The sequence below is a fragment of the Pseudocercospora fijiensis genome (genome assembly GCF_000340215.1).
Source record: "Pseudocercospora fijiensis CIRAD86 unplaced genomic scaffold MYCFIscaffold_15, whole genome shotgun sequence".
Classification (NCBI taxonomy): domain Eukaryota; kingdom Fungi; phylum Ascomycota; class Dothideomycetes; order Mycosphaerellales; family Mycosphaerellaceae; genus Pseudocercospora; species Pseudocercospora fijiensis.
The window spans coordinates 526,805-550,937 of NW_006921546.1; the positions used below are offsets into that span (position 1 = coordinate 526,805).

Below are 24,133 nucleotides of genomic sequence, written 5' to 3' on the forward strand. Positions count from 1 at the left end.
AATGGCGTGAAGTTTGTCATACACTACCAGACCGGAGCAAAGAAGCACGAAAGCGTATGAGATCACAGAGTATCTTGGGAATCTCGCAAAGCCATCGCGGGCTCACCACGACCACCTGGTGGATGGCACATCAATTCGCACTAGTGAGAATGTATCTTGGACATTTCGCAAAACCATCGCGGGCTCACCACGACCACCTGCTAGATGGCACATCAATTCGCACTGGTGAGAATGTATCTTGGACATTTCGCAAAACCATCGCGGGCTCACCACGACCACCTGCTGGATGGCACGTCAATTCGCACTAGTGAGAATGTATCTTGGACATTTCGCAAAACCATCGCGGGCTCACCACGACCACCTGCTGAAGGATGTTTCAATTCTCTCTTGTGAGCATATATCCCGAGAATTTCGCAAAGCCATCCCGGGCTCACCACGACGACCTGCTGAAGGGCATTTCAATTCTCACTTGCCAGAGAGGTGGTTGCTCAAGCTGCTGGGGCAGTTTCTTGACATTGGCTGCTTGATGCGACGTGTGCGTCCTCAGACCATGGACATATGTCTGAGTTCTAGGGCAGTAATGCAACTTGATGGGTCACGAGTCTTTCTGGTGCGACTGAGCTTCCTGGAACCAAGCGACAGTCGTTAGGGACCTCAGCTACCTACAAGCCGGGTCTGGGAAAGTGTACCAGCGTAGACGCTCGTACAAGCCTGCCTTCCATCGCACGACTACTCTTCTGCCTTTGGGCCATCGAATCATGACGACTGCCTCGCCAAATGCGCTTTCACTCCAACGCAACACCCCATTTGACAAGCACTTGGACCGTTTGGCAGAGGGGTTCAGTCAATGATAGTGTGGCAGTTGCATGGCGACACGGAAAAGCGTAAGCGGAAGCTGTCGACGCTCATCTGTTCCGGCGAAGCAAACTGGAATCTCCAAGGAAACAGAAATTCTCGAAGACTTGTGGAGCAACGGCAGAAGTGTAAGAGTCATCTGGCGAAAGAAAACTCCTCCAGAGCAGCCCACGCAGATGGCCATTTCTGATGTAGAACAAACAGCCATCAAGTTCATCTATCACGCCCGCATCACGCCGTTTGTGAAGCATCTTATACCCAGAGAATAGAAACATATCGGGCCACAACTTGTAGCATACATTGCTCCATAGCATGATCAACCCAGGCCGAGATGAAGTTCATAGCTTTTTCATAGTGGTCTCAATTGGGCTCCGCCTGACCTGCCAGATCGCCGAGCTTCGAAGATTTTCAATGGCCTTGGTGCTGGATTCGTTTTGGGAACTCGTTGGAAGTCGTGGGCTGGCATGACGACTTCAGAGTGTGCATAAGATGTGGTGATTGCTTGGAAAGCCCTCTACTCAGCATCCAACTACGGTTCCCGATTCACTTGATCGACCAACCATGCCCTGCCGCACAAGGCTCGGAGTCGGGGACAAGTCCGTAGCTTGGGCTCATTGGGCTGGTTGTGCAGGGATACTTACCCCACGCATCCAGCTCGCAGCTCATGACAAGACCTGCAGCCTCTCCATCTCATCTCCATCGACCTTCACGCCTCAAGATCTATACACGCCTCCCCGCCCGCCTTACCCTCCCACCGCTCAATGAATGCGACGCTGCTACCTCTGCTTCAGAAGCGCATCCGGTGCAAACGCTGATCGCGGACACTGTATGCGCAGCGCCGCCTTCGAAGCGGGAGCGGTGACTGGCAACCAATCGTGACCCGATCGGCCTTGAGCTGTTGCATCTGCAGCATACCGCGCGCAATCGAGACCGCACAAATCGCCGAAGATGTTGCTGGCGTCGCTGGGAACACTATGCCGAATGTGCGACACAATCGGACCAGATCGCGGGAGAGAGGAGCTGCGTTTGGATAGTGGACGTGCATTCTGGTGAACGAGTCACAGCAGCTGTCACCTTGATTTGGGCCACTATGGCAGGACACGGACAAGTCGATCGTGAAACATCGGAAGCGGAAGGCCTTCTCCTTTCACCTCTCAGCGCCGGGCATACCCAGCGGTCACCTCCGGAGCGTTTGCAGAAGATGTCAATGCCGGGCGGTAGAGTACATGTGGTCGGCTTCCGCCAAATGACAGCTTCCTCCCTGCCACTCATATAGCCACCATGCTCATCGCGGACCTCCGAAGCGTTTGCAAAAGATGTCAATGCCGAGCGGCAGAGTACATGTAGTTGGCTTCCGCCGAATGACAGCTTCTTCTCTCCCACTCACATGACCACTATACACATCGCGGACCTCTGAAGTAACGGCAAAAGGTTTTCGTTCTGGGATGGTGAATTACTTGGCTTCGGATAGTGACAACTTGCACGGGCCTCATCCTCAGCGGTGAGATCTAAGGCGCCAGCGAGAGGTCCCAGTGGCGAGTCGGCCAGATGATTGACTGCGGATAGTTACGGTTTTCTCTGCCATAGCGGACGTGAGCAGTCTGCATGGCCGTGTGCATTTACCAACGAGACATAACGCCGCTCAATTCATCGGAGCTTCCGCCGTACACCGCTTTTACTACTGGTGCATGGCAGTAGCTCAAGCTCTCCACCAGCCAGCAAACGCTCCACCCATGAAGCGCATTGCACCGCGCACGCGCACAATCATATCATCGCTTCCTCTACGCCAATTCTCACTCTCTCTTTCTCTTTCCAGCCGCCTAGCATTCGCATCCCGTGCCCAGCAAGCAAAGTGACCATCGGCCATGGGGGACTCACACTCAGATCAAAGCTCCGAGGACTGGGTAGCTACCATCGAGAAGGAGGTGAAGAAACTGAGCGTCAAAGGTACATATCAAAAGTCTATGCCCGGTCCCAGCTATGTTTGCTCACGAGAACCTTCAGATTCCAATCCAGGAAAGGCTCAAGGTAAGCTTCTTCAGATGCTTGTGACTGCGTGGCACCGATTGATTCCTGTTCGCAACAGAGTACGACCTCTACGAACCAGACAAGCCAACCACCCCAACGAAGAAGGTTCGCATCAAGCTGGAGGACGCCAGTCCCAAGCAGGTTGTTCGTCCAAAGTCTGAGAGCCGGAAGGACAGTAAGAAGCCGGTGATGAGTAAGTAGTGGCCATCGTTCGCAATGCTTGCTGCTCGACTACTGACATGTCCCTCTCTCCTTCATCAGACAGTACACCAGTTCAACAAGATCGGACGAAACCTTACTACTCCTTCACCACTGTCGCCGATGCCATCCAGGCGTTTGCAGTAGCTCTGAGCCACGACCGCGGCACCCTTCTTGGCGATGTTCTGCACAACTTTCGCCCCAACCCGCTCGAGCTCACTGCCAACGACGTGCTGAGGGTTCGCTCCAAAGCTGCGGAGTTGCAGACGGATGACATCTTCGAAAAGGTCAACTTGACTCTCGTCCAAGCCGTCATCCCGAAGGCGGTGGTCAAGAAAGAGAGTGAGTAGTGGTCGGTCATCGGAGCAGCTGTTGAACAAGTCTCCTTCACCTCGCGTGTAGAGGACACACTACAGCTATGGATGGTCGATGAAATGGCAAAGTCATGATAAGGATGCAATGGCGTGTTGTACGCAGGATTTCCGTAGACCCACAAACTGCAGTGCCTAGTTCTATCTCAATCTTACTTGTCGCTTTCATATCATTCCGCCGAAGCTCCATGCTTCTTTTTTTTTCCCACACAGGTCTTCGAGGCAAACTATTGTCATGCCTTCTTCACTTCTCACAATCCAAGGCAGAGTGAAGTTGCGCTTGTTGGCATGTCGCAGAGACAACGAGTCCGAAGATCGATCGTCGTCAATTCAATTCCGGCTGATTGGGGCGTACCGACCGATCCCTGTACTTCGGCTACTTTGTAGCATGTTCCAGAATTTTTTTGGGTGAAGAAGTATGTACATTGCAATACGATCTCTGTCCTTCGGCTTTTGGCCTTCCATTCGAGAAAGACTATACAGCTATCTATCATCTCTTTCTTCATAGGCCGAAAGGGGTATTAGGGCGAAGAAAAAAAGCGTGACTGGCCGTATTGGGTTTTTGGAAAAAAAATGACTTGAGGAGAAAGAACGGATAGGCGCATTCATCAGAATGTTCTTCCCCCTTTACTTCTACTATCCGAGACTTGCAATTCGAGAAGAAGCCTCTCAAAAGTGAGTACACATGTCTCGGAGATGAATTCAGCTGCAAGGTTTTTTTGTTTTTTTTTTTTGGCGAAGAAGGTCAACCAACATTTTTTCTCGTATGTAGGCTGCATTTGGGTTTAGAAATAATATAGGAAGGACATTCTCTGCTTCGTGGGAATGGAAGGGAGGGGGGACTCAGGATGTTCCGTATACTTCTAGTCGTCACTGCGAGGCTTTATTTGATTCGAGAAAGAAAGCCTTAAGAGAGGATACGTCTCTCTTCGTGGGCCGAAAGAGCTTTGAGCGAGAAGGCGTGCTAGGCGTCGTATTGGGCTTGGGAAAAATGGTCTCAATCTCTGGGATGAAATTTCTCCGGTTCCCGGGAATGGAACAAGCTCGCTCTGCAACCCCAATTCAAGAAGAAGTCTTAACGGAGTTCTTTGGCCGAAAGGGCTGTTGGCGAAGAAGGCGTGCCGGCCGGATTGGTCTTGGGGAAATAATCGATCTCTAGGAAGAACTTACTCCGCTTCCTGGGAACGGGTAGGCATTTGAGGAGTGGGTCAGGTCATGGCGGCTATGCGCCGTGGCTTTTCTATGATGGAGTGTCATGCTCCCGCCGATGACCTTCTGATCAATCTCTGGGGAGAGTTTACTCGAAGGGGTATTTGAGGGGTGGATCAGGTCATGGCGGCCATGTGCCATGTCTTTCTATAATGGAGTGTCATGAGAGAGGTATATGACATCCAGGGGGAAGGCTTGCGGGATGGTATAAAAGTCGGCGTGCCGAATTCTGGATCTCCGCCACTTCCGTCTATCAAATGTAAAACGACTCCACAGTCGTAGTCGAAAGAGCACTCACACAAATCGTCGAAGTGCGCCGACCCGCCGAATCAGTGCCATCACATCTTGTCGTCGCCCAATTCGTGTCCGTGGCTGTTCTCGTCACCGCCTCCCACTCCCTTTCCTTCTCACAGCCCTTTCCCTTGCACATTTCCTTTCCTTTTTCTAGCACCTCTTTCTCTCCTTCCTTCTCCAATCGGAGGACCACATCTTCCCGCCAACTCATCATCCACCAAGTCGCCCCCAAAACCAGAATGAGCATGACGATAACCATAACCATCTTCTTCCTCCCTCCCAGCCTCCTCTTCGCCCTCACCACCTTCCGACACTCATCACACTTCTGCAGCGGCGGCGAGAACATGTCCAAACTCCTCCACCGCCTACAACCGTGCCGATTTCCCGCCAAACAGAGCTGTTCTTCGACTTCGAAGCCTTGCCACAAACCCCAGCAGTATCGTTTCTTGGAGATTTTCCTCAATTTCGAAAGGATGTCTTCGTCGGTATAGCGGAAAGAGAAGAGGAGAGTGAGGATGGGGATGAAGAAGTTGCGGTAGAAGGGTTTGAGGCGGATTGTTGGCTGCTGTGGTGCTCCTGTCATGTTTGGGGTTGGGTTGTGGGTGTTGGCGTTGGATTGGCGATGGGTTTTGATGTTCATGATTCGTGAGGTGGAGTTCGAGCGCTGCTTTGCTTTGTGGGAGAGGTTGGGTGGTTGCGAAGAAGAGGCGAAAGGAAAGATTCTTTTCTTTTTCTTCAAAGACTGGGGAAGAGTTTGCTGCTGCAGTCAACTGAGCAAACTGTTTCAGACACAAAGGGAAAAGTGAATCAGAACTGTGCATGTTCTACACTGTGCTTGTTCTTGTCAACACTCGTGGGGAGTGGAAGTCATGGAAGTTCAACGCCGAGAATGGAATGGAATTCTTTTTGCCCAAGTCATGTATTGCTTCTTCTTTCATGCCACGCCACTTTGCACGAATGAAGAGGCATTCTCGTCCACATGGGCATTGACCTTGGCGTTGGCTTTCGAGTTGTCATGAAGATCGGTATGGTGAAGATCGGTATGGTTGGCGGAATCGTGGGAGGCCACGTCCACTCGGGTGCCTGAGGTCGGCAGAGCGTGTGGAGGCCGATGAAGGAGCGGAGGAAGCGCGTTTGGACGAGAAGTGTGCAGTCAGGCTGCCTCGATCGGGCATTCCGTGTCGCGACATCGAGGTGATGGGAAAGGGGTGTTTTGGTATGGAGATGGATGGATCTCGGAGGTGGCTGGAGTTGGAAAGGAGGCGTACACCAATCACACTGTACCCATCAATTCAAGCACCTTTTCTTCATTGGGTCGCACGAACAAGGTCGCCTTCGCATCAGAATAGGAAAACACGCCAAATTGCGAAGATGTTGTCGAAGAAGTGGATTGTATCCGGTGAGGCCGGCCGACTTTGGCAATCTGGGCTAAAATTCGAGATTTCTTGGCGGCCTGAATGCGGAGGTCGAAAGCGTCAATTTCTTTCATCCTTCCTTTCCCGTTAACGTGATTGCTCTATACAGCAACCAACGATCATGTTGAGTTTTGATCGGGCCTACGCCTCTCGAGGGCATCAAGATCGGAAGTTCCATGCAGAGGAATGTCTCCGCACGCGGGAACCAGGCTGAGATCACATCCTCCCATGCTCAGCGACCTGCCTGCGGATATCTCCACGAACGGCACAACGCATCGTCGTAGCCTGATACAGCAAGCATGATATGCCATGCAAGAATGCCACTCTGGGCCTCCAGTCAACACGCACTGCGCTACAACAGACGCGCGGAGAGGTTCAAAAGCTCGCCTTCTGCCCATCCGTCGCTCCTCTCTTCATCCGTCTATCTTTCGACGTACTGCCTCTGATCCCGCTTCTCTTTGCATCTCTTCACTTACTGCCTAGCTTCCTTACTTGCCCAAAGCCCAATCTACTACCAACATGCTTGTTCGCGTGCCAGCTGCCTGGTGCGAGCCCTCCACTCTCGCTCGCCGTCACCAAGAGTCTGGTATTGTGTTGCTGAACGATGATTCAGCGCCAGAGAACGAGGCCATCCCGCTCCTCAAGGTACGCTCTGCCTCTCCAATCTCTTCATATCATCGTGCTGACTCTATGGCATAGCCAAAATACATCCAACTGGTTGTCTTCGGCTCCTCTGCAGTCGGCAGCCTGGCCTTGAAGCTTGGCTTCTACGCTGCACAGGCCGACGCTGCACTCGGCTGCCCTTCCAAGATCTCCTATACCGATCCATCCTTCAAGAACTTCCTCATTGCCACTGCTGCGAAGCATGGTATCTACAAGAGTGGCGCCAAGCCACCATCCTCTACCCTGATCACCTTCGCCAACGATCTCGGCATCCAGACATGCTACGGCCCGCACATCTGGGTCGACATTATGAAGCGTGTCACTGGGGCCATGGATAGATTTGGGCCAGATGGCTCATCACCACATCCAACCCAGGTGAATTCCCGTGGCCAGAAGATCGGCTGGACAAGCATTATCAACAGTGCCAATGCTATCCTTGCCGGCCGTGACGCCTTCAGTGCTCCGTTCCCCAATGCGGGCTGGAGTTTTGAGGCTATTCCCAGTCAAATCGCTGCTACTCCGACAAGCTCAGGCCGTCCTGTGATGGTACCAGCTCCGGGCAGCAACATTCTGACGCCGCCAGCAACACCTCGTCGGTCACAGTCTCCGGTCTTCTTGCAGACACCTTCTGCTCCTGCACATGCCGGCACCGCCTCCCGCATCGACGATCATGATACTCGTCTGAACCGGCACCGACAACAAATCAACACCAACACCAGTCGTCTTGATACCCACGAAGGCCGGCTCGATACCCATGAGACTCGTCTGGACCGTCACCGCCACAACATCGACACCAATACTCGCCGTGTTAATACCCACGAAGGTCGTCTTAACGGCGTGGACTCACGTCTTGAGCGTCATCGCCGTGCGATCGACACCAATCATGGCCGTCTCAGCACCTCCGAGAGCCGCCTTGCAGCTCTGGACTCTCGTGTGAATGGCACCACCCAGCAAATCAACACTACCTCTGATCGTCTCCGCAGCGCCGAGTCCCTCCTCTGCACCCACGACGAAGCCATTTCCGATCACGCCTCTCGTGCTCAAGACACTTCCAAAGCCGTCAACAATCTCCGTCAAGGCACACTCGATGCTACCAAAGCTCTCACCAAGGGTATCACTATGGTGGGAGACCAGGCCGCCACAGCCACTTCCCTCGCTCAATCCGCTTCCAAGGATGTCAAAGACACATCCGACATCGTCAAAGCCCTCACCAAAGGCCTGAATGCTCTCCAAACCCAAACCAACACCACCACCTCCCTTGCCCAAGACACCTCCAAAGACGTCACCGCCCTCCGCAACAACACCCTCAACACCGTCAAAGCCCTCGCAAAAGGCATATCCATCCAGCAATCCGACATGGCCACCGCCTCCAAAGACATCACCACTCTCCAAGAAAACACATCCAAGTCCGCCAAGACTCTCGCCAAGGGTATGAACGTTCTTTCCGGCAAGGTCAATACCGCCACCACTCTGGCCCAAGACGCGATGAATGCCGTGGATGCTCTAGCTGCGGGTACGAAGAATGCTTTTGCGCTGCGCGATGGCTTGATTCGGAATGGCGAGGTGAGGGATTTCGAGAATGCGGAGCGGGTTTCCAAGCTGGTGGATGTCGTTGAGCGGTTGAAGATGGCTAGTGGTAGTGTGATGGAGTAGAGAGATTCATGACTTTTTTTTGGATATTTGGATCCTCGAGTTGACGTCAAGAGGGGCGGAGATTGTAAGATATGAAAGAAGGAACTTCTTTCGTTTTTTTTTTCATTTCTTTCTTTTGTGGGTTCGGGGGGTTGGGATAAACAAGAAAGACGGACAACGGGGGAAAAAAAAGGCGAAAAAGGGCACAAAAAGAGGTGACGACGAAATCTCAAGGAATGCTGACTGACTAACTGACTGACTGGCTGGCTGGCAAGGGGTTTTTTTTTTGGTCTTTGACGCTGGACGTTGAAAGTCGATTATAGCAAGGAAATATCGAATTATTAAGAAAAGAAAAAGTAAATCAATGTTCGTAGGGGATCGTAGATTTTAGATAGATTGTAAAACAAAACATGCAAGGTTTTTTTTAATTGGTTTTTATAGAGTTGTTGTTCTAGGGTTTGGGCAATGCGTGAGTTCCAATTGTGGTTGTTGATGCCTTGGTACACCACGGGCTTGGTCAAACCAGCATTTCCCTGCGTAGCGGAGGAGAACAGAGGGGAGAGTTTCGAAGTTTTTGGCAAGGGATGAGGTCAAATCACTATGCACGCGCGCCCGCATCAACATTCAGAATTCCAGCATCGTTGCTAGTGCCAATGCCAATGCCTCCTCTTGAGCCGGCCTCACTCCAAACGCTCTCTCTCAAGCCACCGTCACTGTCAATGCATGCTTCAACGTAGGCCAGCTTGGCTGCCAATGTTTCTGTTGCAGCCAACGTCACTCCCGATACTCCCTCTCGAGCCACCGTCACTGCCGATGCATGTGGCCGCCAAAACTTCGATCCAGACCACCCTGGCCCTGGCCTCCCATACTCCGATTCAACTCAACTTCACCGACGCTACCAATACTCCCACCTAAACCATCTTCACTCCCAACACTACAACTTTCCCTCCCCGCCGCACTCGCGGAGCCAGAAGAATAGCGCTGCAAAGATCGTCTCAACTGAGAATTGTAGTGCTTCTCTTTAGCAAGCTGACCCTCTCCCCATGCAATCGCATCATCGAACCGGGCGAGAGTTTCTGAGTTCTGGACCTCTAGCCTCGCGATTTCTCTTTTGCCCCAAGCGATGGCGTTGTCGAAAGAGGTCTCGAGAGCGGTGACGGCTTCGTCTTTCTTGCGGTTGGAGATTTGGAGGTGTTGGAGTTCTTGAGTCAGGCGTGATATGTGGCGCGCTTTCTCGTGGTCGTCTCGGGTCATGCGAGCGAGCTGTTGTTCGAGGGATTGTATGCGGTGGTCGCGATGGCGAAGGCGATGGCGGCTCGGGGAGAGTGCGCTGGCGTGGTTCTGGGTGTGATGGCCATGGTCGCTGTCGTGGGCTGCTCCTTTGCCTTGGCGCGCCTCCTTGATGCGGTGTGGGGAAGGATTTGAAGGTAGTGGTGATGCTGGCGGCGGAGGTGGTGATGCTGCTGCGGCATTCTGAACGGCCAATTCAAGCCAAGCTTTTTTGACCGCCGCGGGCTTGAAGCGATCGACAGGGACAGGGACAGGCACGGCAGGCGGGAATCGGGGCGGCACGTTCCATGTGGCGCGTCCCTCATTGACGACCAGAAGGCCAGGCAAGTGCTCGGGCACAATGTGATTCTTGACTGCATAATGGAAATTGGCACGCTCCATCTGCCTCTTGTCGGGATGGCATGGATTCGAGCGCAAAAGCGCCTCCCACTGGCCATCCGTCAACTCTTGGCCGCCCCAAAGGCTGTGCTGGCAATAGAAGTCAAAGATGCTCGCCCAGTCGTAGGCGGTGGAGTTGGCCTTGGACATGTCGACTTGCGCTGGGCGGTGCGGTGCTGTGCTGTGCTTCTGCTGTGCTGTGCTACGTCCATTTCCATGCAAGTATATGCCTTGACTGCTGTTTGCTGCAGGCCGGAGACGGAGAATCTTCCCTCCCAGAACGCTCTGCTCTCTCCCAGAATCTTCCCTCAGCCTTCCCACAATCTTTCCTCAGCCTTCGCCGTTTGCGTCACACACGCTTCTCCGCCCTCTCTCACACTCATCCTTCCTCGCCACTTCTCTGCTGTCACGAAGAGGGTGGAGAACAGCCATGTCTCGCATACCAAAGGGTGACGAGATCAACCGGAGAACCGACGCCCGGCTGGCGGCCTTGATGTCGGCACTCAGTCAGCCCGGCGACGCCAATCAACGTGGACCAAGTTCTTCATCACCACCACCACCACCGCCACCACCCACCGCGCTGTCTCTGTCTCCTCACCAGCAGTCCTCACTGGGCCCGCTACAACAGGTGGCCTTCAGCGATGCCGATCAACGTGGATATGACCAGTACCCAGACACGACATTCCTACGCCACACTGATTACACCCATGACGAGAGCCACCCATACACACAAGGCCATCGCGCACAGCCTCAGCAACCATACAGCCAGTGGTATTCGCAGCATCTCGCAACTCCTCATTCACAGCTCTTCGCAACTCCACCTTCTCGGCCGAACCCTTTTCAACCACCAGCCCAAGAAGTAGTCGGTCGCGACTACAGTGCCGGCCAGACAATGGATCAGCGCCGAACTGCTCTCCAATACAGACAGGCTGAGGAAGGATCAGTGCCTCGATATCAGAGGCCGGATCCTTTCCTTGATCAGCAGTCACCATCGTCTCCTCCACAGCTTCCAAAGTCTAGCGAGATGCCTGAGCGTGAAGAGACACCTCGTCGACCGCGCAGATATAGGCTTCTCCATGACCCGTCTTCGATTGGGGAATCTCGCCAGCAACATGTCCTCGAACACCACTTGCCGACACGAGGAGTGGAACAGCAGCACGGACCACACGTTGGAGAATGTGGCCTGTCTTCGATTGGGGAATCTCGCCGGCAACATGTTCTGGAACACCACTTGCCGACATGGGGAGTGGAACAGCAGCATGTCCCACAAGTTGGAGAAAGCCCACCTTCGGAGCCAGCATATTCTCCAAAGCCTCAGCGACCTGGCCCTGTGTCCAAAGGCGAGAAGACTCCTCGTCGACCGGATGCAGGGCGAGCACGCCATGCTCTGCAAAGCCTCACATCACTGCACACCGACCAGCCACGTCGATCCTCGGTCCCAAGAACTGGAATGACCACAAACCAAGAGTCCAGCTCCGACGACGAAGAAAACGACCGCAACGGATCACGGCGTGAACTTGGCCACACATCTCAGACCCCTCCACTCCATCCACAGCGCCGCCCTCGACCCGCCTACGACTCCCCATCTTCACCACCAGACATGTCCTCCATATACCGTGACTCTGCAACTCGACTTCAAGGAATCTCGGACGCCGCGTACAACATTCGCGACAATCCTCCCAGTCCTCCTGAGATTCCCGAAGTCCCTGCTGAGATTGATGAGGCGCCGGCCGATGCTCCGATTCTGGGCCAGGCCTGGAAGCAGGTATTAAATGAGTAGCGGTGAAGCCAGGAAAGAAGAAGTTGACATGAAGGAGCTCACGAAACGGGCATTTATGGAATGAAGGAGCATAGATATTGCGGAATGAAAATGGTGTTGAAGGATGAGCATTGGGCAGTGGGCACCATGTTGGAGAAGAGGTCAAAGTCGGCGTCGTTGAAGAATGACTTCGGATGTATCACGCCACTTCACGAAGAGAAAGAACGATGGGATCGAATGGCAATGCTCATAGAAGCTGGAGGAAAGACGCGCACATGTAAGGAAATGAACACTAAACCTTTTTGGCAGTCCAGTTTCGTCGCGATCATCGAAATCCGCGATTCATTTCCCACATGCTTCAAAACTCATTGAAAAAAAATTATTCATTCCCAGGCCACCGCCATCTGTCCCAAACCGCTCTGCAAGCCGTAACCTAGACCCATCCTTCTTCTTCTTCTTGTGCTTTTGAAGGATGGACTGGAAGTCTTCCGCTATCTTGAGACGCATCTCTTCACCCATCAGCGGAGAGATATCGACAGCTGATCCCTTTCGCTAGGCACGAGACTGTTATCACTGTATCTACTACCAGCCAGCTTATTCTATGTATCCAAGAATACGACGACGACTTCCGACCTCACGCGAGTATCGGCCGGAAAATATGCTTACAAGCGTCAAAAGCCATTCCAAGATGACCTCCTCGCGAGCCTTCCAATTGCAGAATCGACAGAATCAGCGGGTCAAATTCATTCTGGAAGCCCTCGACGTCATCACGATGCATTGACTTCTCATGCTGCTGAACATAACATGAGAGGCACTGAAAACGAGAAGCTGAGACGACTAAGTACTGGCTCTGCTTAAGAAGTGACAGTGATTTCTGTCTGCGAATTGACAACATTCAGCGCGCAGGACCAAGATTCTGTGCATATCGGTGTTCGCTGAACCTTGTGCAGGTCTCCAAGATCCTATGAACATTGATATTTGTTAAGCCTTCTGCGAGTCCCCATGGTCCCATGCATGTTGATGTTTGCTAGAACTTCCACCGCTTCACATTGTGTCCCTGGGTGACCGCATGCCAAATAAATGTATATCACTTTTTCACTCCCCATCCCACTCCATCCCTCCCTCCCTCCCTTCCCTTCCTCTCAAACAACAAAAAAAAACACTCCTCCTCCCCTCCCGTACTTTCTTCAACAACCTCCCCCAAACAAAACACTCCTCCCCCTTCCACTTCACCAATATCTCCTCTAAACCCTCTCCCAATCGCCTCACATCCAAAACCCCCAACCCAAGCCGCAACATCCCCCCTCAACAAACTCTCCTCCCTCGTCTTCGTAGCCCGAGAATCCGGTCTCGAAGCCAAAATCGCATCAAAAAAAACCTGCATCATCTTCCTCGGTAGCTGTTTCGTTTCCAGAGAAGGTGAACCATTGGCGTAAAAGGGGAGAAGGATGAGTTGAGCAGCCCAACCCGGATTCGTGGTCATGGAGACAATGTTCGAAGTGTTGCAAGACCAAGCGTCGAGATGTTGAGCGGGAGACGGCGCGGAGGAAAGAAGATAGAGTAGTGAGGTATCCCGCCCAGATTTGGAGAGCGAGACGGCAGAGAAGAAGAAGAAGAAGGGTTTGGAAGCAGGGTTTGGCAGATTTTGAGAGAGGTTGGTAATGATTGTCGTGAGAGTTTTGAGTGGTGGCGAGTTGGATGGAGGGTATGGGTATTGATGGCGGGACAGTCGGATCCGAGGGTTTGGATTATGTCGGAGAGGATGATTTCGGTGAGGGTGTTAGTGATGGCGAGGGTGGCTTTGGTCCTGGTTAGGGGCATGTGGTTGTTGCGAGGTCGTAGACGACGAGGCGTGCTTCGACGTGGATGAGGAAGGCGAGGGTTTTGGTGTGAAGGATGGGGTTTTCTCTGTAGTTGATGTGTCGGGAGTCGGGGTCGACTGCATAGGTAATGTTTTCGAGGACGTTGTAGAGCTGAGAGAGGGCTGTGTCGATGTGTATTTGCAGACTCGGAGTCTCCAGCTCGGAGATTTTAGCGGATGCTACGAGCGACTGCAGATCTGATTGCCAGGCTCCGAGCAGGAGGAGGTATAGATCCAGAGGCACATCTTGGACTTCCATCTGCTCGCATAGTCAGTACAGATCGATTATGCGGCGAGTGGGATGGCGTACACGCTGCTCTTGCTGTGGGGGAGGGAAGAGCTTGCACCAGATGTAAAGTTTCCACTGATGTATCAGACTCGCGGTACGGTCTTGCTCGAACGGAGCACATCGATCATACCACTCGATGACTGGGGAGTGGCGAGCCCAACCAACCTGGACTTCAGAATCTCGGTTCGTTGCATATGGCGCTCGGCTTGAGTACTTGTCTGCATGGCGTACGAGACGACCCCATCCTGCATTTGCTACAGGTTGCGCATTAACTTGTCGCGTGGCTCGTGAAGTGGCATGGACCAGTTGTTGGAGAAGATCCAGATGACATTCACACCTGATTCAGCTCCTCCGGCTAGGCTGTCAAAGGTATGTCGATATATGCATGGAGTGATGAAGTTTGGATTTCTGGAACACTACATGACCCATCAAACCATCCACTTTCATCGTCTGTGCGCACCCTTTGACATGGCATGGCGGCGCCAGAGGCCAGTCTACGCGTGGTCTGAGAACCATGAAGAGGCCAAGAAGGAAGAGAAGAAATGGCACGAGCCAGGATCGCGGTGCACCATCATCAGGCCGCCGGCGACGACGTGCAGATGGCGATTGAGCATTCCGTCGTCGAGGTCCCGAGCGGGATAATCTTGCGTGAGGCATTCGAGGCTTGCGGAGAAAGATTGTAAATATTGTCGGTAAAGAATTACTGTATCATGATGATTTCGCCAAGTTACGCTGCTTCGCCGACAACGCGCGCGTTTCGATCAAATTGCTGCTGTTTTTGGAGGCCAGCAAGTTGTCCTGATGAGAAATGTTATGAGCAACGTGCGCCCGTCCACAACTTGCGCATCTCGCAATGCTTCTTTACATTGTGGGGTGTCCTTCGATTCAGTCTGGCGAGAGCGAGAACTATAAACCAGATCAGAATAGGAGACGATTCCTCTCCAGCACCCAAATACTTCTCCGATCCACAAAAATTGCCAAGCGAAACGAAAGCGAGAAGGCCACTACGGCATGCACATTACCTCGCCAAGCATTTGATTCCAAACGTTTGTCGCTGCCCTCCGCCTCCGCTTTGCTGAAAATCTCCGCATCCCAGATCATACGATGCAGCAGCAGTAGCGGTTCCATCTTTCCACGTCTCTTTCACATTCCACTTTCTCCAGCTGCTTTGACCAGCAGTGATTTTGCTCACAACTGCCGGAATGCTGGGTCGACAAGACTGTCGTGGTTCTGGCAGTGTCGGTGATGGCGGTGGTGGTTCTACCTCTGGCATCGCGGGAATGCTATCCGTGTTGTTTTGCGCCGACACGGACAAGCGAGTGACTCGATCGCTCATATCTTCTAGTGCATTGGTCGAAAGAGGAGGCCCAGATCGAGTTCGCGGTGTAACTGGTGGGCTAGAAAGAGGGTATTCGCCTGGCAGAATGGCTGAAGCTGGAGGAGGGCTAGATCGAATTCGCGGTGTGATATCTGGTAGGCTGGAAAGGGAGTATTCTGTGCCAGATCGAGTTCGCTGTATGGTATCTGGTGGGCAGGAAATAGGGTGTTCTCGGCCAAATGGAGCTCGCTGTGTGCTATCTGGTGGGGAGGAAACATGGTATTCTTGGCCAGACCGAGTTCGCTCTGTGGTATCTGGTAGGCTGGAAAGAGGGTATTCTCCGGGCAGAATGGCTTCACTGATCTTTGAAATCGATGACGGCGATTGCTGTCACTGGGTAGATATCCGGAACGAAGAATCCTTGCGGTGGAGCAGTGACTTTTCGAGAAGCATGTCCAAAGTCACTCCCGCCATTGCGATCAACTCGAGGACCGGGAGGAGGAGGAGCGACTTTCCGAGACGAATGTCCAAAGTGCCCTCCGCTATTGCGATAAACTCGAGGGCCGAGACCAGTTGGAATGACTTTCGAGAACAATGTCCAAAGTCACTCCCGCTATTGCGATGAACTCGAGGAGTAGGAGGTAGAGGAGAGACATTGGTTCTTAAAGGCAGGTCAATTACCGTTGATTGCTCCGCTCGTGATGACCACTGCCGATCCGTGATACGTCGCCTTGGTGATAATAGCTGCTGAGGTTGTTTCTCTTGCCAAGGCTTTGAGAGAGGAGGCGGCGGAGGAGAATAGGGAAGCAGGTTGAACGACTGCCTACGGACTGGAGGAGGAAACGTGGCGGAAGCATGCACTAGTGGGTCGATTTGTTGCTTGGCCAGTAGCTCCTGTGATGTTGAAGATTGTTCCAGATGAGGTGGCGAGGCAGGAATTGAATGTGATGCCAGAGGGCCTAATGGATTCGACAGTGATTGCACGAACAAACTCAGGTTCTCCTGCGGTGCATGAAGATTTCGCTCACGAGCGGGTCTGATATGAGCGCCTTGGAGGAATAGATTCCGCCGAATCTGGTCGCATTCAGTAGGCTCAGTTGAATGTTGTAGCGGAGCGCCATGCTGGTCTGCCTTCGGGTAGGAGTGGTGGTTTCTGCGAGTCTCTTGGAACGGATCAATGGAATACTGTTTCGCGAAGGGTGGTGACTGAAAATCATCGCTTATCATACGCTCTTGACCCCGAGGATAGGCGTATGGTGAAGGTAGAGGCTCCTGGGGGAGTGGCATGTTGGGTCTTGGCTGGACATGATTGCCGATTTGATTGGGCGCATGGTGTTGATGCGCAAGATGGCCAACAGAAGGAGGAGGCAGCGGAGGCAGTGGAGGCAGCGGAGGCAGTGGAGGTATGGCTGATGCTGATGCCGATGCTGATGATGTTGATGGTGATGGTGATGCTGATGCTCGGGCCTACCTCAATGTCAGACCTATAGACGAAGAATCAGCTTGCAATTACGTGTATTAATTAGACTTTGCGGCTTCTCGGAACAGATTTACCCTTTTAGAACAGCTAATAGGAGCACTGGAGACTAATTCTTCGCCTACGGGTCTGAGACTAATTGTCCTAGATTCGGTATATAGCCCTCTACCAAAATACGAGGTTAATATATAACGCGAAATACAACATTCTAATACGTAGAGATTGTAGCGCGTGCAATTCTGAATTTAATAATCTAAAAATCATATGTATACGACGTAGTGCTATTAAGAAATACACTAAATCCGGATACTAGTCGAACTATAGCTAGCCGCTACGGTAACTACCTAAAATCGCGTTTTTTAACCTACCTATTTTCCTATATACTACCGTAGAGTCTAACCTTGCGATTCATTTAGCGCTAGTCCGACCTTTACGAGATGTAGTATAGTTAAGAAACAACTATTATATAGAAAATCCTACTAAAGTACTGCCTTAGGCTAGATTTAGGTGCTAAGCCTTTACCTAATCGACTTTATCTATACTAGTAGTTATATGCAATACCTTCTACTCGGTAGTAGAAGCGTCGCTAATAACCTATCCGTAGAAGATAGGCGTATTCAAACCTAGCTAATATAGTAGAGCGACTTGACCGAGATCTCCTATAGTAGAATTAGTATATCGTATATCGCATCTTATATCTTACTTCCTCGGCGTACGTACTAGTTATCAAGGCGAATGCCTTAGATAGTATAGAGTTCTTTCCGTCGGTCTTATTAGCGAGCTTAGTATCCTCGCTATCTCCGAAGATTAGGTCTTAGAGCGTATCGATCTATTGCTTATTTAGTTGCTTATTACGCTCGTTAAACTCTATAAAGTCCTTTAAGATACGCTAAAGGACATTGTTAACAATAGTGCGCTTTAGGAGCTAATTAGTAGTAGGCTCTGCCTTAATATCCGCGATAAGCTATAGTAGCTCCTAGTACCTAAGGCGTAGTACTATATATATAGACTCGCGGCTCGGGCGTTAGAAGCCGTCGTAGCAATAGTCGATCTTAAAGGGGTTCTTCTTCGGTAGGTTAATACGATCGACGCGTATAGCAATATCGGAAAGAAGCTTATTCTATACGAGATTCTCGTCGGAGGCGGCTATAGTTATTAGACGCGGTATTGTAATATCGATATTATAATATCGATATTGCAATCGAAGCGCGCGAGTATTAGGAAGAGAATATATACCTAGTCGAGTATATAGAAGAGCGGTAACAAGAAGTAACAAGTTTCTAGCGGCTTCTAGTGTATATTCCTACCCGTATCTCGGTCCGTGCGTACGTATATACGATATAACGTAACGACGCGATCTACTCTTAGCTAGCAAACACGACTTAAGCGTTCTTCTACCTTTAACTTCGCCGCCGCTACGTCTACCGTAATCGCAACCGTATCTGTATTCGTATCTACGCCTATATACGCGACTATCTCTTGTATTACTATTACCTACAAACCGACCGATCTCTTCTTAAGCTAGCTATTATAGAGACTTCTAATAATGCGCTAAGTTCTGTCCTACCGACTAGCTAATTCGGTAGTATAACCCTCGAGGAGCTTGCTCGTAATAACGGCGTAGGCGGTACAAATCCGGCCGGCTAAGAAGAAGACGAGGATAAGGATAAGGATAAGGAGGAGGAAGAGGAAGAGGAGGATAAAGATAAAGATAAAGATAAAGATAACTTCGATACTAGCGGTCTTAGCGACGACGAAGACCTCCGACTCGAGCGAGGCCTTCCTAATAGAGAGGTCTCCGATAATAATTACACGCCGTCGAATGCTAGCGATAAAGACGATAAAGACTAAGGCCTAGACGTAGTTATAGATAAGCCTAAGCGCGTACGTCGAGCTGCTCGAAGAGACAAGAACTAGAAGTATAAAGAGATTATAAAGTTCATCGACGAGTGTAATATAACGTTGCCGGAGGTAGTAAACAAGTACGCCGGCAGACCTAGCAAGCCTAAGTATCGCCGCTATATCGAGAAGATCCGTAGGGCACTCGGTTACGAAGAGTTCTTATCTAGTCGTATATTGTGTAAGGAATTAAAGGGCCTTATTAGCAAGAAGTTCTTCGGCGAATACAACCCTTAGTAGAGTATAGAACAGCTCGATATTACCGAGATAGATAATATTATCTATAACGAGGCGCTAGAGTAGTATAGTCTCCTATACGACAAGCTGCTTCCTAACTAGAAGAGTAAACAGAAGCAATACTAGCAATAGTTCAAGGACAAGCGCGGCCTACGTAAGAAGCGTATTACTATAATTACCGCTATTGTTACCTACTCTATCGCCTTAAAGAACTCTAACTAGATAGCTAATGCGTTAGGTGTGTTCTATATCGCAAATAGCATAAAGACCAAAGTTATAAATATACTAAACGCTGTCGGTCTTGTCGCAAGCCCCTCTACTATTAGCACGATTATAGGTTAGAATGCGAAGGTTTAGGAGGCAGAGGTAAAGAAGTAGGCTAAGGACCCGTAGACCTTCGAAGCTATCGACAACTTCAATCGAGCGGACACCCGTCGTAATTAGGTTACTAGAGATTCTAATAAGCAATATACTATAACAACCTCTTTAATCGCTAAATGCGATATAATCCCGCGAGAGGGCCTAACTAAGGATATAATCGACTAGTCTAAGCTATTAGATGCTAACGACATTATCGCTAACATCGTAAAGGATATATATAAGGAGATAACTAGTAAGTACTTTATCGACGAAGCAATCGAGTATATAGCAGGTAATTAGCTTAAGTCGATCTTTAAGAACAATAAGACAGATTTCTATCGTCTAGTATAGATCCTAATATAGGAAATAAAGCATAATCGTATACTAGTCCTATCTATACTAGTGTCGTTCAATAATGAGGCCTCTATTAAGGGTATAATCGCTATTCAAGAGGATATCTAGCCTAGACATCTTAGTCTAGATCGCGATAAGGATTTCGAGACCCGCTTACGACTTGTTGCTAGCGACAATATAATACTAGTGCGTATACTAAGCATTATGTTCGAGAGTGTTAAAGCTTAGAAGGCATATAACCGTAAAGACTAGGCTCTGCTATGCCCTGCCTTGTTCTACTACTTTATAAACTACTACTACACTATATTGAAGACGTACTAGGCGAGTAACGGCGATAAGGAACACCTCGATTATTGTGTGTTCGATAATGCTCTATTCTAGACTCTAAAAGGCATTACTAACCGGAAGCCGAAGTTCTTTGCATCCTAGGATGTTATTTCTCGCGGTATACGGAGTAGAGTAAATAGACAGGCGAAGCAGTAGCTAATTAACTACGGTTATCTAGATAATAGCTAGGCTAAAGGTAATAAGTCTCGTAAGGAGATATACCTAAAAGCAATCGCTAAGCTAACGCTAGAGCAATATATTACTATAATTAATAACATCTACTAGTAGGCATTTACCGCCGAGGCTTAGGTTAGCCGTCGCACTAAGGATAAGGATAGTAATACGATCGAGAATCTAGTTAGTCTAAACCTATCGTATACTACTATATACCGTATACTCTAGGAGGCCGAGCTCTTCTATACTCTTAAGAAGGCTATACGGATGCAGGATATTAGCTACATTCGTCGACTAGTCGACTATCTCGTTATCTATTTCTTCGGAGCTTATTAGCTTAACTATAGCCGGGAGATACTATACTTTCGCTAGCTGCTTAGCGAAGCAACTAATAAGAAACTACAAACCGCTATCCTTATATACAGTATAATCAATCCTTCCGGTATTCGAGGCAAGGCTATCGCTATAGATAAGCAGCTAGAATTGCATAACCTAGACTACTCTAAGGACTATAAGTACTTCGGAAACTCGATATACGATATTATAGCGACCTTTAAGAAAGTAGCATTGAATCGGGAGTCGTCTCGGGTTGTAAAAGCTATCTTCGAGACTAGTCTAAGCAATATCAAGCCGAATAGTGCGCACCGCAGTAAGGATGCAACTAATAATGTATTTAGTCTAGCAGACAAACTCGTTACGGATAGCCTAACTAAGAAGGATAGTACTAATAGTGTCCTATCTATCGATATCCACTAGATTGGTATTAACATACTGCTAGATAAAGTAGCTAAGATTAATGCTATCTATAAGCGCTACGCCGATAGTAGGCCGTCTATAATAGAAGACACAGCTTATAGGTCTACTAATGCGCTTAACCGTACTAGAGTCGATCGTAGTCTATTAGAGAATGCTACGATAGAGGGATACGACGATATATAGGCTAATGCAGCTACTAATGCTATGCTCGATCTAATAGGAGATAACGGTGCTAGTGCGGGTGCTAGCGGAGGTGTTTCGGGTACTAGCGGAGGTAAAGGATTTTCGAGTAAAGCGTAGAGTAGAGGGTTACTAGGTTACTATATCGAATACGTAGATCGAATACATACTGTCTCGGATCCATATCCTCTTTAGCCTTATAACCTTAGGCACTAATATAGTGAACTGCTCGCCGCTCTTGCCTCGAGAGTATAGCGAAGGATAGCCGTTATTATTGCCTTACTATTGTCGCGCTGCTATTAGTAGAGGCAGACCTTACCTACGAGGCGTATATAGACCTCCGCTTTCTAGTTTAACTTCTTCTTCTTCTATATATACACACACTAACACACTAACACCCCTAGCAATACACTAGCTATCGGCTTCTTAGCAATAGTGTCGATACCTCTTTGTCGCATATAGGTAGCTCTATAGCGATTAACACTATTCCTTGCTAGTTCTGCGGCTTACTACCGACAGAGCCGCTTATCTAATAGTTAAGGTTCCTCGGTAGGTAGTTTATTTAGTCCTTCCTTCGAGGTTGGTCTCCGATAGGCTTTACTAAGCAAGACGTTACGAACGCGACTCTCCTAGCGAGTAGGTTGTTTTCTATAGCTTTAGCAGGCGCCGACTGCGTATTTAACTAAAAGAGCATAGTTATTATTATTGTTAGATCGCAGTCTTGTCTTAGTACAGCAAACTATAGAGGTCTTAGATAGATTGGCGGAGGTAAAAACTCTTTAGTAAGGTATACCTATAATACGGCCGACGGTCTAACTCGGTAAAAACTCTTTAGTAAGGTATACCTTAAGTAGCGGCTCGATAGCGACTCTCCTACTAAGTAGTTGATAGGTTCGTAGCATTGCTATAGGCTTCCTACGTTTGGATTCTTTATAGGATAATAGCTCTCGAGAACGTATCTAGTTAAGTCGGCGTAACGCCTTCGTTAGGACTATTAGATATAACCTTAGTCGTTGCGTAAGGGCCTCTATATACTTAAGCCCGAAGGCGCTTAGTCTTAGTCTTTACTGCTATACGACTGCAGTCCTTTAAGTACGCCGCTTAGCGCATCAAGACTGCTATTCGACTATAGTACGTACCGAACCGAACCGAGCGTATTAAGACTACTATCCGACTGTAGTGCGTAAGCGTATTAACATTGCGCTCGACAACCTTTTTCTACGGTGTCTCTTAGAGATACTAAGGGCGCGGTTACACTCTATTGTTATCTAGGTACTAATAAGTGTCGCTTTAGCAATCGCTGTCGTGTTTCGCTTAATAAGTCCCGTCCTATATACCTTGTCTTCGGTTATACGTACTATAGTTAGTAATAGAATGCGTTAATTGTTGCGCATTGCGCGTAGCATATAGGCTATGTGTAATTCTAGTGTGCTTCTAGGCGTGTGCTTCTATAGCCGCTTAGTGCCGCTAGTTAAACAGATCCCCGGACGCTACTGTTCGTTTTTTCTCTACCTTATATAGTAACTAGTTATCGGAATGATCGTTCTAGGGAGAGTCTAAGCAATAGAGGGCGTTAACGTAAGAGGGCTGTCGTAGCTTCTCGAAGGGTGCTTTTACGAGCGCTCGATGCATGTTATCGCTCTACGTATCTATCCTTACCGTATATATTGTAGTGCTAATAGCTGCGGTGCAATAAGTATAGTGTTAGTGTTAGTAGTGTTAGTAACTTCTCGAGTTTCAGAGGCGGTTCTTAGTACCTAAGGCGGCCGTCGTTATCGTATTAGACACTTTTGTTAGCGCCATTTGCTAGAAATGCGCTTAATCGACGTATCTCGCTACATTAGTAATATACTATTATAAAAGTCGTAAAAGTCGTGAAAGTCGTAAAAGTCGTAAAAGTCGGTGTTATTAATACGCGGAAGGAAGCAGTTATAACGTTTAATCCTACTAATTAAGCGCTCTACTCTATTAAATCCGGGGTCTTAGCGGGACTCGGTATCCTTATCGCTTCCTCGAATTTACGCTTCTCGACTAGCTCCTATATACGATTTTTACGACTATTAACTATCGACTATTATATAAGACAGACTACGAGGCGCATTAATAGCTAAGGCAATATACTCGACTACGAGTCGACTACGAGGGCAAACCTACTTAGCGAGCTTATAAGGACATAATAGAAGGTAGCGAGGAGCTAGTATACTATTTAGCTATCGACGTACGACTAAGACTACCGACAAGCGCGTTAATAGCTAAGGCAATATACTCGACTACGAGGGCATACTTAGCGAGCCTATAAGGACATAATAGAAGAGCCTACATAGCGAGCCTATAAGGACATAATAGAAGGGTAGTAATAAAGGACCTTATTAAATGCCAATTCTAACACCAATTCCAATGCCGATTCTAGTGCTAATACCAATTCCAATGCTAATTCCAATGCTAATTCTAGCGCCAATTCTAGCGCTAATTCTATATAGCAGCTTCTATATAGTAGCGAGCTTGCAATAACACAATAGAAGAGTAGTAGGGAATATGCCCGACCCTTAATCCTAGCCTATATCGGATTAACTTCCCTAGCTAGTAAGACTAGCAAGACTTAGGCTTCTCTTACGACTACTAGCTCCCTAAACCTGCTTACCCCTAGCGGTTACCTTTCTAATACGACTGCTCCGGGACACTAAGTTGCGCTGCTCGCGATTAGTTAGGTTAAGCATCTCCTATACTACTACCGGGTCGACGGGAGTGTTACGGTCTAGAGAGAACAAGCGTAGACGCGGTATAGTAGAACTGATAGTAGAAGCATCCT

General features: G+C 49.4%; 7 protein-coding genes across 7 annotated transcripts; 3 read left to right on the top strand and 4 right to left on the bottom strand.

Annotated features, from left to right (window-relative positions):
• Positions 1-16: 16 nt before the first annotated feature.
• MYCFIDRAFT_180236 (uncharacterized protein) lies at positions 17-2,259 on the bottom strand (the record flags this gene model as incomplete). The annotated part of the gene is made up of 18 exons (XM_007934115.1): positions 17-115; positions 142-200; positions 224-237; positions 274-446; positions 470-569; positions 600-658; positions 690-765; positions 790-895; positions 929-1,106; positions 1,141-1,214; positions 1,236-1,251; positions 1,298-1,367; positions 1,403-1,474; positions 1,502-1,544; positions 1,584-1,612; positions 1,636-1,901; positions 1,930-2,206; positions 2,243-2,259. The coding sequence occupies 18 exons, from the start codon at positions 2,257-2,259 to the stop codon at positions 17-19; spliced, it is 1,728 nt and encodes a 575-aa protein (XP_007932306.1).
• Positions 2,260-2,720: 461 nt separating this feature from the next.
• MYCFIDRAFT_84621 (uncharacterized protein) lies at positions 2,721-3,431 on the top strand (the record flags this gene model as incomplete). Its single annotated transcript, XM_007934116.1, has 3 exons — positions 2,721-2,883; positions 2,942-3,076; positions 3,166-3,431. 3 exons carry the CDS (start codon positions 2,721-2,723, stop codon positions 3,429-3,431), a joined length of 564 nt encoding a protein of 187 aa, XP_007932307.1.
• Positions 3,432-4,859: 1,428 nt separating this feature from the next.
• MYCFIDRAFT_205514 (uncharacterized protein) lies at positions 4,860-6,326 on the bottom strand. The gene is made up of 2 exons (XM_007934117.1): positions 6,281-6,326; positions 4,860-6,233 (listed from the first exon to the last, which is right to left on the bottom strand). Exon 2 carries the CDS (start codon positions 5,593-5,595, stop codon positions 4,915-4,917), a length of 681 nt encoding a protein of 226 aa, XP_007932308.1. The 5' UTR covers positions 5,596-6,233; positions 6,281-6,326; the 3' UTR covers positions 4,860-4,914.
• Positions 6,327-6,674: 348 nt separating this feature from the next.
• MYCFIDRAFT_180239 (uncharacterized protein) lies at positions 6,675-8,975 on the top strand (the record flags this gene model as incomplete). Its single annotated transcript, XM_007934118.1, has 5 exons — positions 6,675-6,956; positions 6,984-7,087; positions 7,117-8,666; positions 8,689-8,880; positions 8,941-8,975. The coding sequence occupies 5 exons, from the start codon at positions 6,675-6,677 to the stop codon at positions 8,973-8,975; spliced, it is 2,163 nt and encodes a 720-aa protein (XP_007932309.1).
• A 314-nt stretch (positions 8,976-9,289) lies between these two features.
• Positions 9,290-10,716, bottom strand: MYCFIDRAFT_180241 (uncharacterized protein; the record flags this gene model as incomplete). The annotated part of the gene is made up of 5 exons (XM_007934119.1): positions 9,290-9,309; positions 9,350-9,472; positions 9,499-10,535; positions 10,570-10,662; positions 10,691-10,716. 5 exons carry the CDS (start codon positions 10,714-10,716, stop codon positions 9,290-9,292), a joined length of 1,299 nt encoding a protein of 432 aa, XP_007932310.1.
• A 47-nt stretch (positions 10,717-10,763) lies between these two features.
• MYCFIDRAFT_180242 (uncharacterized protein) lies at positions 10,764-14,884 on the top strand (the record flags this gene model as incomplete). Its single annotated transcript, XM_007934120.1, has 24 exons — positions 10,764-12,015; positions 12,057-12,098; positions 12,148-12,369; positions 12,407-12,520; positions 12,564-12,575; positions 12,615-12,762; positions 12,797-12,933; positions 12,961-12,968; positions 12,992-13,036; positions 13,079-13,097; positions 13,124-13,417; positions 13,449-13,511; positions 13,551-13,567; positions 13,593-13,616; positions 13,652-13,712; positions 13,743-13,762; positions 13,797-13,902; positions 13,935-14,105; positions 14,150-14,277; positions 14,312-14,429; positions 14,454-14,502; positions 14,536-14,611; positions 14,642-14,835; positions 14,869-14,884. 24 exons carry the CDS (start codon positions 10,764-10,766, stop codon positions 14,882-14,884), a joined length of 3,336 nt encoding a protein of 1,111 aa, XP_007932311.1.
• A 66-nt stretch (positions 14,885-14,950) lies between these two features.
• Positions 14,951-21,508, bottom strand: MYCFIDRAFT_180243 (uncharacterized protein; the record flags this gene model as incomplete). The annotated part of the gene is made up of 7 exons (XM_007934121.1): positions 14,951-15,040; positions 15,079-15,148; positions 15,175-15,246; positions 15,289-15,923; positions 15,955-16,142; positions 16,169-17,027; positions 21,491-21,508. 7 exons carry the CDS (start codon positions 21,506-21,508, stop codon positions 14,951-14,953), a joined length of 1,932 nt encoding a protein of 643 aa, XP_007932312.1.
• Between the last annotated feature and the right edge of the window lie 2,625 nt (positions 21,509-24,133).

Excerpts from the sequence above, each read along its gene's own strand:
- MYCFIDRAFT_205514 (XM_007934117.1), bottom strand. The coding sequence starts at position 5,595 with ATGAACATCAAAACCCATCGCCAATCCAACGCCAACACCCACAACCCA.